Here is a 15,704-nt window from a genome sequence, read left to right as displayed (position 1 = left end):
TTCGTTGAGCGATTTGTGAAATCTTTGGTCGCTCAGTGGTTGCAGAGCGGTCGCAGCCTCTAGTGTGATAAGGTGGGTTCACACGTGCGTATATATTCAAGTCCGTTTGAGGTCCGTATGGAAGTCTTAGCCTCTGTCAGGCACCTCAGGTTACCAGAAAAATAATAGAAATTGGACAAATACAGCCAGATAACATGCCAGCGAAGTTAGCTGGTCGCAAACCACACACCTCGGCCAGCTAACTCCTCTGCCATGTTATGTGTTTATATTTGTCCAATTTCTACTATTTTCCAGCGACATGTGGAGACTGGTAGAGGCTAAGAATTATATACGGACCTCATGCAAACTTGAATATATACGCACTTGTGAACCAGGCTATAGGGCCTTCACACTGAACCCGAACTAGCAGGAATCAAGCAGAACCACCTTGAATGAAAAATTTGCGCCACATTCGGGTGGGAATTCCAAACGGACCTTATATCCCCTTCACATGAGAAGGAATGAGCCGAAATGCCGTCAGAATAACTATTCTATTCCTGGGTATTTGTAGTGCATTCTAGACATTCTAAGTGCATTCCAGATATTCTTTTGGCCACATTCTGGCAGGATTTGAATTGGCTTGCTTGCCGTTTCGGTTCTCCATCGAATGAGATCAGAATGTTTCGAATAATGTTGGAATGCCGTAGAATACTGTCATGCAGCAGTTAGAATACACTTTGAATGTTCGATATGTCTCCACTTCAAATGCACCTCGAAACTTTTGAGCATGACAAAAACATTCGGGACGGCCCCATGGCCAAGAATGGGCAGAAATATCTGGAACGCATGCAGTGAGAATTTCTAGAATGCACTATACGAATACCCATGAATATACAAAGAATAGCCATTCTGACGGCATTCCTGCTGATTCCGCTTCTCGTGTGAAGGAGGTCAAAGGAAAACATGCAGTGAAACGAAAGCTTTTTAGACTCGGTTTTACTTGACGCAGACCACGCAAGTGAGCTCCCTCCCCTGCACGTAGGGAGGGCACGGCAGGGACCCACAGTAGGCTTCCGTGGGGTAGAAGAGCGCTCCGTTCTGGTTGGTGTGGCCACTATGTGCCGCTTGAGGTTGCTTATCCATGCAGACGAACTCCTTGGAGCCGGCGTGGTAGCGGTAGTTTGCCATCAGGTACCCGTCGTACTCGGGGTACCAGCCGGCGGGGCAGGTTTTGCGGGCGGGGATCATCAGCACGCTGTTGTGGTCGGTGTGGCAGACGGAACACACCACGTTCTGGTCGTTCATGGACCGGTCTCCGAACGGGACGTCGGCCTCAATCTGGTACTCAGCGCCGTACATCCACGCCGTGCCTCCTTGGAACCCGTCTTGGTATTTTCCCCACTGCGGGTTCTTCGGTAGACACAGGTAGTTGGTCCCACCGCCGGTCTGCGCGTACCAAGTACCGCCTGCAACACCTGGGGAGGACAGACGTCCACATCGTTATTCAATCAAATTATCTATAACGCTAGATAAGCTATCTACATACCGAAAAATCATGACGAATCGCCAACCCCTCATTATGTTACCTTTATGAACATAATGACCAATATTGTTTTCGCTCAGTTTCCAGCCCCCTTGGGTCGGGCTGGTACCTCGGGTGATACGGAATACACCGTGTTGTATTCTATACTTATCACAGTGGCTTCAAGAGTTATTCGTTCATTCTTGAAGATAAGCATAAACATCTTACCACTGTAGACAGTAGTAGCGCTCGCAGGACAGCGGTTCCTTCCCCAACGGATGTAAAGGCCTCCTGTGTCGGGAGTGAAACACAACAGGTTGATTTTGGTCCTTAAAGTAGCCTTTTTGGTAACGTTAGTTTGGACATAAAATTCTAAACAACTGTGCTAATTATTAGTGAGTTGTACATGCATTTCATAACTTGTGTCGTGAATTCTGCGGCGTGGTGGACGAAATACATCCAAATGCATTATAGCAGGATTTTGACACAATTAGCAATTCAACCAATGAGAGAACGGCAATCACCGCTTTGACCAATAAGAGAGTGGTTGCATTAGCCTGGAATCTAGCCCTATGATACGGCTGGATTCCAGGCTATGTCTGAATGTCCGTCAAATATTTGCATTTTTTATAGACGGGTGCACGTGTCTATCATAGACTTGCTATAGCAACGTACTTTAATCTCCATTGTCTGTTTCACTTAAATGCTTCACGAGTTACTCTATGTTTATACACTATCATCAGCCTGATCTGGCTTACAGCGGCCCTCTCAATATCGGCTCACCCCCTAGCGGGGAGGGGTCAGTTGCAGCCCTGGACAGCAAAGTTTGCATTAGCCATTACATAGAATTCACTATCAGTAATTGTTGTTCACTTGCAGGTAGGACAGAAATCCAACCTAACAAGTAGTTTGCCAGTACCTAGAGTTAAATATAAAGTACTCAATGGAACAGTGTATTTATTCTAGTCTCTACCAGACTCCATAGGTCGCTGGGAAAACCATAGAAATGGAACGAATAGAGGAGTACAGCCGGCTAGGGAACATCTTGCGACCTACGGAGTAGGAGGTAATGATTGTTCTGGCCGGCTGACTCCCCTAGTGCTATTTGTCCAATTTCTACAATTAGACCACCGATCTACGAAGCCTGGTAGAGGCTATATCTATTTACCTGTGGTTGCCACATGTCGTTTCTCGCCAGGCGCACCCTAGCGAAATAAATGACGTTTCAATAGATGATTCCAACATGTTTAAACCAATATAATTCAAGTGAGCTTTCAGATATAAAGGCCACAAGCCTATTGGAACATTGTATGTCTCAATTATGTCTCTAGCTAAATACGTAATTTTTCTGTCTTAGATCAAACATAAGGATAATCGGGTTTGCCTGCCTACCTGGCCTATCTACCTGGCCTGGCTATCACGTCAGGCTACCGAGATCCCCCCCATTCATACCCCCACAAATGGCTAGCCTCTCGTGTAGCTGCGCCCTCTAGCGGAATGGATGTAATTGCATGTACCTAATACCGTATTGTCAAGACATATACAAGCAAAACAAACTGATAATTATATATTTACTTCTTTGAATTTCTAAGGGTCTGAAAACAGATAAACAGTAAGATAATCCCATAGTTCTTAAACATGACAACATCACACGAATTTTCCAAATCTTGTGCGAACTCTATTGTTGACAGTTTACATTACACAGTACTGATGTGCTAACGACTGAAATATGTATGTACTATGTAGGTATTTGAAACTGGAAATAAAGGTGTTAAAGAGAAAGAAAGAAAAAGGCCACATAGAAGACTCGTACAAAGTGCTGAGACCATTTCTGAATACAAATCAAGATGATTTCGCTCATGGATAATCGCTGATTTTTTCCATACCTGGGATCCGGTGGGAAGTCCGTTTCGCAATTCTATTGGAGAGCAAGAAAATGGGACTTAAGGAACAAAAATTTTCAAGAACAGTCCGATTCTCTACATGACTCTTTAACAGTTATTCTAGCAAAACTTACGCATTGCTGATTTTGCCGGTATTCATTTTCATATCTACTAATGATCTGTAATTATTAGAAAATGATTTTTTTAAAATTAGATGAATACAATTATGTTCTAATATCAATTGGCGCAAAGGTGAGTTTGTAGCCTTCGTCATTATACACACGAAAACCATAGTTTAATTGCAGTGGTATGTACCAAAGTGCTGTATTTTCTCATAGAAAAAATAATATTAGGGGCAATAAAACCTGATGACGTCATCCATATAGCCCCAAAAATCAGATTTAGAATCATTTCATGCCCATCTATCAATATTCGTTACAGTCCCATTCTTTCTTTTAAAATTCATTAATGAGAAAACAATGGAAAGTCAAAATGCCAATTTAGCCACCCCTGAAGCCTTAATATGTTTGTGGTGGCGTGGAGGCAGGCGCTAGTCTCGTGAATCTAGGCAGTTCTATTCTTTATATTCATCCATTATAAGTTTATTTACTGGTGTTTGAGAGGTAGTAACAATATGGATAAAATGACAAGATTCTAGTGATGTTGAGCTAATGTTCGTTGTATTATGGTTGATTGAATAAACCTTTCATTATTTTATCATTACTATTATCATAAACAAATCAACAAACGTCTGTCCTAGATGAGCGTACCTGAAATCTTGGTCAGAATGTCGTCCAAGTTGGACAAAGACCTCTTCTGACGCTTGTTCACAGAGTCAGTAGCAGTGTCGTCACCAGGGACTGCTGCCTCCGGGCTCTGCACAGAACCGGTCTGGGAGGGAACACGTGCCACAGGGACATAGCGTCATATATGACATCTAGAGTTCCACGACCCCATACCTTCGCCAAATGATCTTAACCTTTACGACTGGTGTATCAGCTATGTTTGTCATGAATTATGCAAATAAGGTCCTCATTTGCATGGATTATTTTAGTTGATCATTTCCTGCCCCAAAATAACAGATGTTCATAATCTACGGTAAGAAAGAAGACATTCATTGCAGTTCTCATAATTCATGCAAATGAGGTCCTCATTTGCATAATCAATGTTCAATGATGCTAACGTTCACCTGTACATAACTTCCAAATGGTACAAGATGGAAGATCCCGTCATCTACCACAATGACATTATAGCATTTTCTCAATAATCATGCAACTTTTAAGACTTAATAAGTCTTTATTTTGCATAGTACATATCTATCAATATTCTTCTCTTTCTCAGTTGCAAATGTCACATATTGCAATGGTCCTATAATGAAACTGAGCGTGTTTAGATTATTCTATTATTAAGCAAATAGTTTGAGCCATTCTGTTTTCCTTTTTTTACTAGGGGCGAGAGATCTGCTTTGCGATGAAAATCATGAAAAAGTAGGACGCAAAGCACATTTCCAAATGGGAGCGCATGTTTTATTGGCGTCTTGAATATTTTTTCAAAGTTGATAGGAGGGGGGAGGGCCTAGCAAAAAAATATTTTGCCAGGGGGAGGGCCTAGCAAAAAAAAAAATTACCTGGGGGAAGGGCCTAGCAAAAATTTTTTGACCCGACCCTCTGGCGACCGGCCCTCCCCCCTCACTAAACGCCGTACGGTCCCCAACAAAGAGGTTCTAGAGTTATGTATATATATGAATGGTTTATTTCGCGTCATGCGACATACAATAGCATACAATGGCAGCCTCTATTTCTTTCGGCTGAATTGCAGTATGCTTTACACACGTTACCATTAAAATGAGAAGCAATAGAAGTGCAGGATTCAAAACATTATAAAACATAACAATAATTCCTTTTAAAATAACTGTGTATACATTCAAAACTTATTCATACCTCTAGCACTTTGAACTGTTGAGCAAGTCGACAAGGTAAGGTAGTATATTCTTCCTATACCTAGCAGTTCTACAGTGGAATTGTGTTATCTGCTGGTGTTTGGACCTGAGGTTTCTGCCATGTAGGCTCACACGGTTTGGCGGTAGCCATTTTGAGAAAGACGAAGAGCTCAGGAAAGAGGTACCAAACTTTGTACAGAGTTCGTGTCGTCTGTTGCACAGAGACGGAAAAGACAATTGGTCTATAGCTAGAGCCATTTCGTAACTAGCAAAGGTGGAACCAAGAATTATGCGGCAAGCTCTTTTTTGTACGTTCTCTATGGCCCTAGACTGGGCACAAGTATTCTATCTAAGATTGGTCGTATAAATCCACAGAACACTGATGTCAAGTCACTAGAGTTTAGACCATGTCTCTTTAATACCCGTAACAGGTACAGCCTGCGGCTGCCTTTGCTGACCATCATGTTGACGTGGATGTCCCACTTAAGGTTAGCTTGTATGATCACCCCTAGGATCTTCGCGAATTCAACTTCTTCAAGTGTTGTTGACTTACCAGTCACTACATGTGGGGGAGGAGGGTTTCGCATAAAGCATATTAGCAGTACTATGCACTTGGATGGGGTTCAGTTGCATGTAGTTGGCTTCTGTCCAATAAACGAGATTATCCACGTCAGTTTGCACCGTGGAGTCATGTGTAACGTGCCTTGCCTCCGACAAAGACACGTCATCAACATACTTCCAAGTCTCGGCTGAGTCTTCACTCACCGGTGACGCGTCATTTATGAGCGCGAGAAACACAAGGGGACCCAACTTGGTTCCTTGCGGTACGCCACAAGTAAGTGTTTCCCAGTCAGACACGACTTGTCGGTACTTAACGCGAGGTTGACGATTCGATAGGAAGTTTTTTTTCAATCTAACACAAAGTAGTACACGTTCTCCGCGACAGGTAAACCCAACATGCACCTAGACTTGGCTGCTGGCAAAATGGACAAACACGCCCAAGACCAAAAATCCTGTGCAACAAGTACTGGTATGCAAATCATACTTGGGTGTGTAAGTATGTGTTGTACTGCTTGATGACCCTGCATGGCGCTTGCAACACCCTGGAGCAATAAGTCTGCAAGATTTGTTCCAGGGTGTTTTATATCTAACATAAATCATGAGCGATCTTAACACCTGAACAAATGGTAACTTTTACAAGTCAAGGCTCTGCAGCTGGCCCAGTCCAGGGTCTACACAGGCCAGCTCCTTTTCTCTAGGGCCAACATACCCCCAAGGGAAGTTTACCCCCACCCCTGGGGTCAGGTATCCTGGCTAGAAAACAATCGACACCTTCACCCACAAGCTTAAGGTTATCGACGAGGTCACGTCGGGCGATATCTAAAATAAAACAAGGGCTGAATAACTTACTCAACCTATAAAAGAATTTCGCGGTCTCACCAAAGATGAAAACACACAGTGCTCCATTATATCTAACCGTACACCTGTGCGCCCCTCATTGACATTGGTGCGTGTGTGTGCACGTGCGTGTGTGTGTGGAGGGAGGGGGGATCTCTCTTTAATTACCTTCGCCAAGAAGGTTATATTTTCGGTAGCGTTTGTTTGTAGAAAAGCACCTCGAGAGCGCCTAAATGGATTTTACATGTATTGATATTCGGTATGTGGGTAGGTCTTGATGAGACCTGGAAATGATTAGATTTCGGGCTTCCTAGCGGCTTGTTACGGTACGGCAGCAGAAATTCTGGGTTTGATATCTCGAGTTCTGACCATGCTGTGGTCATGATTTTTATGTGGTAAATAGCTCTTGGGGCAAAAAATAAGTGGTGTAGGTATGGGCCCCTAGCGGCTTGCTACCTTTGCCAGAATGGCCAAGATTATGTTTTCACCTTGTGTGTGTGTTTGCCCCGCTGTCCATGTACAGTAAAACTCAAGAAGACTTCGATGGATGCAGCTGATATTTGGTGGGTGGGTAGGGGTCGGGAAAACAAAGGGGGAGTTCGATAATTGGCCCCCTAGCAGCTTGCTAAGGCACTGCAGCGGTACCTTCATGTTTGATATCTCACTTTTTTTTTTTGGTACCAATTACAAACTACGATTAGTCAATCCCCCAAAATGGCACTTTTTTGCTGTTAGTGTTCAACCGCACCAATCTGAACCCAGGACTGTGTACCTCCAACCTAGCGCGCGGCTGCAAAACTTTACCTGCTAATTTCTTCAGTTACAAAAGTTAACAAGCTTTCACCAATCTAACTGTTGAGATCAGTTCCGCTGGCTAAAAGGGAATTTCTCGACGCTAAAAACACGCGTCTATGCAGCCGTTTATTGCTTGGCTCGGATCTCTTTCTACACACTCGGAATAATACATCAATGAGACCATAATTCTGTTAAACCGCAGGTTCAGTCACAACAAGGTCTACAATCTACGCACGCACATACAAATTATCATCAAGTTTTGCCGACCACAAGTATCTAGAAACACAGACATACACACAGACACAGACGCACATACAAGCACACGGGGATACTTTTTCATGGGGGATATTTCTGCACGGAGGGACACTTTTTCATGGGGGACATTTCTGCAGGGGGGAGAACTTTTTCGCGGGGACATTTCTGCATGGGCGGACATTTTCACGGGGGAAAAGTTTAAGGGGGGGTCACTTTTTTACGGGGGACAGTTCTACATGGGGGACACTTTTTATCTAATACACACTCACACAAACAAACACTGTGAGAGAGAGAGAGATACGACAGCCATATGTTTTTCTTACACTACGCAGACGATTTCAAAGTGGAGCACAACCTTTTCTATGATTGACAGAAAAGGGGGCGTTGTCGCGAAGCCCCACATTAATACAGCCAGCATGCTTTGTTAAGTTAAGTTGATTTGAACAGAAAAGATTTACAGAGATGGCTATGAATTTTTCTTATGCAGCTTGTGTACGGAATCAACTACTTACATCGTGGATCGGTGCTTCCAACATGGCGATTTTTTCCATCAGAACCAGTGTTTCCCGACGGTCTTCTTCGGCCCTCATTTTGAAGGTCGCAACCTCTTCGAGATCTCGCTCTGCCGCCATCTTCAGGCTTTGGATCTCTTGCTCGAGGATCATGATCTTCTCGTGATCCCTCGCCATCTGCTGTCCATGATTGTTCAGGACCAGCGCTAGCGCCACGGCGGCGGTGAAGACCGCGACCACGCCGAGCACGCCCTGCAGACTCACCCGGGAACCGCAGGCACGCTCACCGCTAGGAGGCGTTCCAGGCCCGATAGGACCATAGATCACCTTCTCTGCACTCATTTTACAAACTTTTCAAACGATACTAAGAACCCCAAAAGAAGGTAGATTAAGTCGACACGTTCTCCGCGACAGGTAAACCCAACATGCACTTAGACTTGGCTGCTGGCAAAATGGACAAACACGCCCAAGACCAAAAATCCTGTGCAACAAGTACTGGTATGCAAATCATACTTGGGTGTGTAAGTATGTGTTGTACTGCTTGATGACCCTGCATGGCGCTTGCAACACCCTGGAGCAATTAAGTCTGCAAGATTTGTTCCAGGGTGTTTCATAACTAACATTTATTATGAGCGATCTTAACACCTGAACAAATGGTAACTTTTGCAAGTCAAGGCTCTGGACCAGTCCAGGGTCTACACCGGCCAGCTCCTTTTCTCAAGGGCCAACATACCCCCAAGGAAAATTTACCCCTACCCCCACCCCTATTGCCCGCTGGGTTCAGGCATCCTGGCTAGAAAACAATCGACACCTCCACCCACAAGCTTAAGGTTGTCGACGAGGTCACGTCGGGCGATATCTAAAATAAAACAAGGGCTGAATAACTTACTAAAACTATGAAAGAATTTCGCGGTCTCCCCTAAGAACAAGACACACAGTGCTCGCTCATATCTAACCGTACACCTGTGTGACCCTCATTGACATTGGAATGAAACATAAAACGGTAAGTTAGTGATAATGAATACAAACCAACATATTTTAGAACTTCTGAACTTTTTTATAATGAACATCATCTAGAAAGTCCCTTGATACAAGTTGATGGTAAGATAATCTTACAAAACCATATTTGGGAAGTGAAAGGTAAAATTTCGCAGTCTAGCACAATGTGTTCCAATTGGCAACTGTGTCGGGAACTGTAGATGTTCTTTGTTCCAGAAAATGTCATGATTTTGAGTGGCAGATATCTTTTGGTCTCATAAAGTGATCCAAGTTTTCATACCTAGAACCTCCAGTTGTGCACTGCTCTTTAGTTCAAAATCCAGCATGCATTTGTTCTATTATGGCCAAAATTGCAACCTGTTTGCGCTATGTACATGTACATATTTAATTGATATATAATTAATGCAGTCTGCTCATAAAAACGAGATTGAGAAGCACATCTTTATTATATGTTTTAACTACTGGAGGAAAAAGTAGGTGCTAGTACAAAGTCTGTCACAGTGATAAAAGTTATAATTATGAAAACCTGAAGAAAAAAACAACATATTAAACACTAATAAGCTTGGCTGTGGTTCTAATATTTGCTCTTTCGACCTCTTTTTTTCCTTGTTTTGTTGTTCAAATTGCCATCGCTGCCCGACTGTCTCTCCCACTCTTTCCGTAACTTATCCAGCATACTTTGCGTAATCACGCCATCCTGAACAAGTTTGTCACTCAAGCGATGTTTATGTCCCCTTTCTTCAGTCTCCGAATCACCCTCTATTGTTTTTGTTGCTCCGTGTTTTGCTGGCGAAACCTTTACACCCTCCACCATTTCGTCGAATTTTGGGATCCCCGACATGTGTCCCTTCGGCCTCCTCGTACGCGGAATCTCGTCTTCGCTGACGGACGTGCCGCTAGACGTCTGTGATTCGCTCTGCCGGATGAGTCTGGTGATTCTGTACACAGATTCCTGGATGAGTAGGTCCAGTTCGCGCTGGATCATTCGGATGAGTCCCCCGTCTGGGAACATGTCCATGAAACGGTAGCTAGGGGACAGAGAGAGAAGGATTTTTAGAAATGTTTATTACTGTAGTGACAATCTTGGTTTCACACAACCAGTAAATCACGAGACGTAACATACACAAAAAAACAATGTATGAAACTTGTTGAGAAATCTCTGAAATCCCCCTCCCCATACGTCAAAGAAATTTAAAAATTTTGGTAGTGCACATGTTTAGGTACAAGTTTCTGTACCTGTGTCTTAAAAACTTTGATGAACTTTAATTTATACATTTAGTAGTCAACTGTCTTTTTCAGTTATATATATTCATCTTTGTATGAGGACATACATATTTGAATCTCAGAACAATTTTTTTTCAAGTTTTCTTAATTTAACTACAAGATTTTCAAAATTGTCATCACTGATTTGGGATTCATCTTTTACACTAGCCTTATACATCGGATGTTAAGGTCCAGACCTGTACCTAAATAATTTTACAGGTGCTGGACCAGGTACAGGCTTTAGAATTGTGTACATTGTTACCTCAGCCACAGGTACACGTCCAGGACGTCATGTATGGACTCCAGGTACATCAGCTCTCGGATGGTCCTGGGCATGGCAACGGGCCAACCAATCAGGCGACACACCCAGTCAAACGTGATGGGCTCCCCGCGGCTGAACTGACGGGCAAACTGGAGGGACACAAATATGGCATGATGAGTTCAATAAGTAACCACTATTGCTTACTGGGGATAAGTAGGAAATGTTGTATCACAGCATTATAATCTCTTTTACTCCCTCTGTATTCAAAATCATGTCCAGTTCCTCGAGTTACTGCAACATTTGTATTTGGCCTATCTTGGATACCTGGATGTCTAACCTTCATTGACATACCACTTCATTGGGTGTGTCAATCATTATGTATTCTGTGTCATTCTCCTATGTAGAGCCTCGCCTACAACCTATACAACAGGAGAGGCTCTGTTTAACCGGGCTGAGTTTTCCACTGTTCTGGGCATGGCCTCTAACTAGCAGTCAGCCAATCAGAGAATTGACATAATTTCGGTGACTCTCTGATTGGCTGACAGCTGGTTAGAGGCCAAACCCACAAAAATGGAAACTTGGTTTAGCAGTCAGAGTCTTTAAAAGGTACATTGTGAATATGCCAAAGAGGCTTTGAGCAGCAGAATGCGTAATGACCTTGAGCACTCACAATATTTATTTTCTGGAAAGTGAATTGTCAGAGGACAAAAAGGGGGTGGGGGGGGGGGGGGGAAGATCCCTACCTACCGAACCTAATTTTTTCAGGGCTGCACTTAGAAACACAAAATTACCATCTCTAGATGGTACAAAAAAAAGTCATGTTAACGAGCACTGTCTTTAAACTGTTGTGTAATTACTTGTAGTGTACCTTGAGGAAGGATGTACAGAGGAAGGGTTGTTTCTTGTTGATGGGAGCGCAGCAGAAGACGTAGCGGGCCCGCAGGTTCAGCGGGATGTGCTGGATCATGTCTGCCAGGAACTTGAAGTCCTCGATGTTACACACAAAATATCGGGAGTCCACCTGTGCCAGGTTGATGAAAATGTCCTAGGGATAGGAAAACTGTACATATCAGAAGAGCATGTGATGTTCCTAAATAAACAATGAAAAATCATGATTTTGTCTTTGAAAAGCTACTTAAGTCTCTTCACAGTCTCTACTATATGGAAATAGACAACTGCAAATTAAAGTACAAACAGACTAAAAAACAATTACCTTTACAAAAATTAGCACTGGCCTATTACTGTCAAGTCTGATTTACAACTTTTTCTACCAACTCTGACCTGTACTTTGAATTCTTGCCAGTCCGAGTCTGACCTTTGTGGTCATCTTCCAACTCACTTTGTGCCATTGTACTTAATTGGGGACACACACCTAACATAGACTCCAACTTGCAACTTTACTAGTATAAGGGCAATGTTTGACTTAGACAAAACACTACATTGATTACAGTTGTGTGTTTACTAAAAAATTATGTATTTCAAGGGAATGAGTACTATAGGAGGTTAAAAACTGTGGCTACTTCTATTCTGACACATGAAATAGTCTGGACTCGGAAGACCACACTCACAATGAGGTTGGACATGCTGGCATCAGGTAGCTGGTACGCAAACATTTCCACCTGCTCAGCAGTTGGATGGAGTCCAGCAGCCTGTAAGAGAATGTTGACAACTGTCATCATGAATCAGGTGATTCTTTACAGGTTATGTTAACTTCAATATCCCCTCATTTGTAGTGGTGCGTACCTAAAGCCCGGACTTGGAATTGGACCTAAAAATGTTTAGGTCCAAGTCCAAAAAAAAAACCTAAATGTCCGGTGCCAAGTCCGGACTTGCAAAAAGCAATCTGTCACTTATATTCCCTTTTTTGTTCAAAACCATCAAAACCTTCCATAGACAGTGAAATTTGCACTGGAAAAAGACAAAAAACAGTTCGTGTTTACACTGGCTGTCTATCATTTTCATGTATTTTTCACATTGCATTTCAATTCATGCTAACATGCAATTTTATATGCACCATCCCCCCCCCCCTCCCCCTCAAAAAAAATGCACATAATATGCAATGATGGGTTCAAGTCCGGACTCTAAGTCCGGACCTGAACCTGAACTGCTGGACCTGAATAGGTATGCACCACTACTCATTTGTATTGTTCAAATTCTACTACACATGTATTGGACATTTTACCTCGATAGGTTCTACCGGCTGTTGGACGATGTCGTGAAGCGTCTGTAGGTCCTCCTTGTGCATGGTGGTGACCTCCCCATCCTGGAAGTGTGTCCCGAACCTTCCCGCCCGCCCGCCGATCTGCAGGGCCTGGGACGTGCTCAGGTTGTCCATCTCCTTCTCTCCCTTCTCATTCAGGGTGGGCTTGATCAGGGAGTTGAAGATGACTCGCTTGATACTCCTTTTTAAAGAAAAGGGAATGCACAAGAAGACATACGTGTCAACTAATCAACATTTAGGGACGAAGAAACAATAAACAAAATGTATCCAAGAATACATATTAATGTTCTACATGTGCAACTCTTGACAGTTTCTACATAGAGAATACAGCAGTGTAGTCTGCATCACCCAAGGTGACTGTGGGTCAGATTTCCCAAAGGCTAGAGGGTGACCCAACCCAAGGGTGTCCTTTTAGTAAAAGCTCATATCCAAGAAAGAACACATCTAAAATTTAGTGTCCTCTAACAAAATTTGTACAAAACATCAATGATTCATCATCCAAATCTGATAATTATGCAAAGTTTTCTATGGAAACCCATGGGAGAAAAGTAGACGCCCGTGGGATCAGTGTGCAACTTCCATATTTAAATGTTATAACTGCCCAGGTATGACTATGTCAAACATCATAGTCTCCTTTCAGTACATTATCTCCAGGAACAAGAAGTTGTACCATGTACATTACAACCTCCTGTTGTCACTAGAGGCTACAACTCATGTATTTGTATACCTCCATCGTTCAGAAAAATATCACAAAAAGTCATTACAAGGAGCGTAACTGCAAGCAAGACTGTTAAAAAAAGGGAAGAGTGCTGGAAAATGACAATAACTCCTTCAGAACTCACAAGTTGATGCCCATGCCTATGGCATCTGTAGCCACCAGAATCTTACAGGGGTCATCGGGGTTGTTGAACTTCTTAGCCTGGGCTAGTTTGGTTCCTGGGGGGAGGCTACCGTATATAACCGCACACTCCTGAAATGGTAATAGCATGGAGGCATTCAGACGATCACTTCAAGACATGATACAACAACAGTTACTCTGACAACAAAACCAAGAAAACAAAGAAAGAATGTTTGTTTTAAGCATCTCCCTGCTAACTAAGGATATGTAGCTAAATATATGGCCACAGCAAGTAAATTTCATGGATGACGTCAGCATTCTTGATTTTGCCTGATGTTAGAAAAAAAAACAAGAACATTTTTCTTCGTCGTAGATGGTCAACTTGATGAGAAAGTAATTAATTGTACTGTAAAAGTGACACCAGCAAGGTAGCCATGACTGTAGGTGTAGATTCTGAAGTAAAACTTGTTGGATGGTTGTAAAAGTGAATGAATGAATGTAGTTGCCAACTCGGTAAGTGATACCAGTGTACCACACTAGTGTCTCTTCTGATACACCTGTGCACTTCTTGAATACAGGAATGAATGGTTTGTTGGCTGTGCTACCATGTTTTGTCACTTCAATTCTTGTCATAGGTTTATGGTGTCTATTTTGTAGGTAGAATCTAGATGTTACAATGTTAATCTTTTGTAAGAATCATTTTACATTGTGTACATCATATGTGTATACAAGAACAAGAACAATAATAATGTAAGTTTTATTGCAAATTCATGCCCGTGGGCTAATTGCAGGTAACATACAAGATTCAAACAGTGTAAAATACAATATCACATGTGTCTAGTCTAAAACTAGTGAGAGCTAACTCTAACCTGGATTATTGGGTTCGACTCCTTATTTGAAGACAGTGGAAGACGAAAGATCCCACCTTTTCTATTATGTGTGGGTTTTGTGATGTTAAAAGGAGGACTGTTTTCTTTTTATCATTGAATGTGAGAAAGTTTGAATGGAATTTGATGGCCTCTTTGAACAGCTCTTTTCTTTCTTGGTTATAGAGAGGGCAGTTTGACATGAAATGTGTTTCGTCTTCCACCACGTTTGACGTGCATTGTTTGCACGTTCTTTCACACACGGATAACCTCTTGTACCATCCTCTCTCAATTTCGAGAGGATGGGCACTAATTCTAATTTTGCTGATTGCCGAGCGTAAATCAAAATTATCTAATTCTAAGTATTTTTCCATAGTATGTGCTGTTTTACAGGTCTTATAAAATCTTAGCTTACCAGTATCTATACTCAAGTTATGACGAGAGGTTTGGATAAACATATCAGAGATTCTAGATCTTATCATTGTACATATAGATCTGATATCACTAAGTGAGTTACATGAATAGAAAAGGTAGGAGTGGCCACTACCATCTAAAATTTCTTTCACTCGTTGTAACAAGGTTCTTCTGCGACTATTAGAAATAGAATTATGTTGATACAAAAGGGCATCAGCTTGTAACAAATGTCTATGAGGATCCATTTGTAATAATCGTAGCCAGTAACGAATAACATGCACAGATATATCTAAGTCTAAAGGAAATCTGCCAAGCTCCGCTCTGGATGCTAAATTACTACAATTTCTAGGAACTCCAAGTATATTCTTACAAAAACGGTGATGGGAAATTTCAATTGGGGAGTTGTCATTGATAGACTCTGTGCCCCAAATTTCACACCCATATAGGAGAATCGGCTTTATACAGGAATCAAATATTTTTAACAAGCACTTTGGCGAGACAGATGAGCGAATGAGAGATTTCAAACTATACATAGCTTTACGAGATTTGAGTGAAAGT

General features: G+C 42.3%; 2 protein-coding genes across 2 annotated transcripts; both read right to left on the bottom strand.

Annotated features, from left to right (window-relative positions):
• Window positions 1-734: 734 nt before the first annotated feature.
• Window positions 735-8,420, bottom strand: LOC118414526. The gene is made up of 6 exons (XM_035818608.1): window positions 8,284-8,420; window positions 4,155-4,275; window positions 3,388-3,419; window positions 2,670-2,706; window positions 1,730-1,792; window positions 735-1,454 (listed from the first exon to the last, which is right to left on the bottom strand). Exons 1-6 carry the CDS (start codon window positions 8,401-8,403, stop codon window positions 976-978), a joined length of 852 nt encoding a protein of 283 aa, XP_035674501.1. The 5' UTR covers window positions 8,404-8,420; the 3' UTR covers window positions 735-975.
• Window positions 8,421-9,856: 1,436 nt separating this feature from the next.
• On the bottom strand, window positions 9,857-14,016 carry LOC118413703 (ATP-dependent RNA helicase SUPV3L1, mitochondrial-like). The gene is made up of 6 exons (XM_035817230.1): window positions 13,871-14,016; window positions 12,990-13,209; window positions 12,376-12,456; window positions 11,676-11,852; window positions 10,808-10,956; window positions 9,857-10,310 (listed from the first exon to the last, which is right to left on the bottom strand). The coding sequence occupies exons 1-6, from the start codon at window positions 14,014-14,016 to the stop codon at window positions 9,857-9,859; spliced, it is 1,227 nt and encodes a 408-aa protein (XP_035673123.1).
• Window positions 14,017-15,704: the final 1,688 nt, after the last annotated feature.

The sequence above is a fragment of the Branchiostoma floridae genome, chromosome 4 (assembly GCF_000003815.2).
Source record: "Branchiostoma floridae strain S238N-H82 chromosome 4, Bfl_VNyyK, whole genome shotgun sequence".
In the NCBI taxonomy this organism is placed as follows: domain Eukaryota; kingdom Metazoa; phylum Chordata; class Leptocardii; order Amphioxiformes; family Branchiostomatidae; genus Branchiostoma; species Branchiostoma floridae.
This window is presented reverse-complemented; position numbering and strand designations above follow the sequence as displayed.

What these genes read in the sequence shown, in the direction of transcription:
- LOC118414526 (XM_035818608.1), bottom strand. Translation starts at nt 8,403, where the DNA reads ATGGCGGCAGAGCGAGATCTCGAAGAGGTTGCGACCTTCAAAATGAGG. An exon ending in TGGAAGCACCGATCCACGAT is followed by an intron (nt 4,276 to 8,283) that starts GTAAGTAGTTGA and finishes GTTCCCTCCCAG; the next exon opens with ACCGGTTCTGTGCAGAGCCC. An exon ending in CATTCTGACCAAGATTTCAG is followed by an intron (nt 3,420 to 4,154) that starts GTACGCTCATCT and finishes GCTCTCCAATAG; the next exon opens with AATTGCGAAACGGACTTCCC.
- LOC118413703 (XM_035817230.1), bottom strand. Translation starts at nt 14,016, where the DNA reads ATGCTATTACCATTTCAGGAGTGTGCGGTTATATACGGTAGCCTCCCC. An exon ending in AGCCGGTAGAACCTATCGAG is followed by an intron (nt 12,457 to 12,989) that starts GTAAAATGTCCA and finishes ATTCTCTTACAG; the next exon opens with GCTGCTGGACTCCATCCAAC. An exon ending in GACGTGTACCTGTGGCTGAG is followed by an intron (nt 10,311 to 10,807) that starts GTAACAATGTAC and finishes TCTGTCCCCTAG; the next exon opens with CTACCGTTTCATGGACATGT.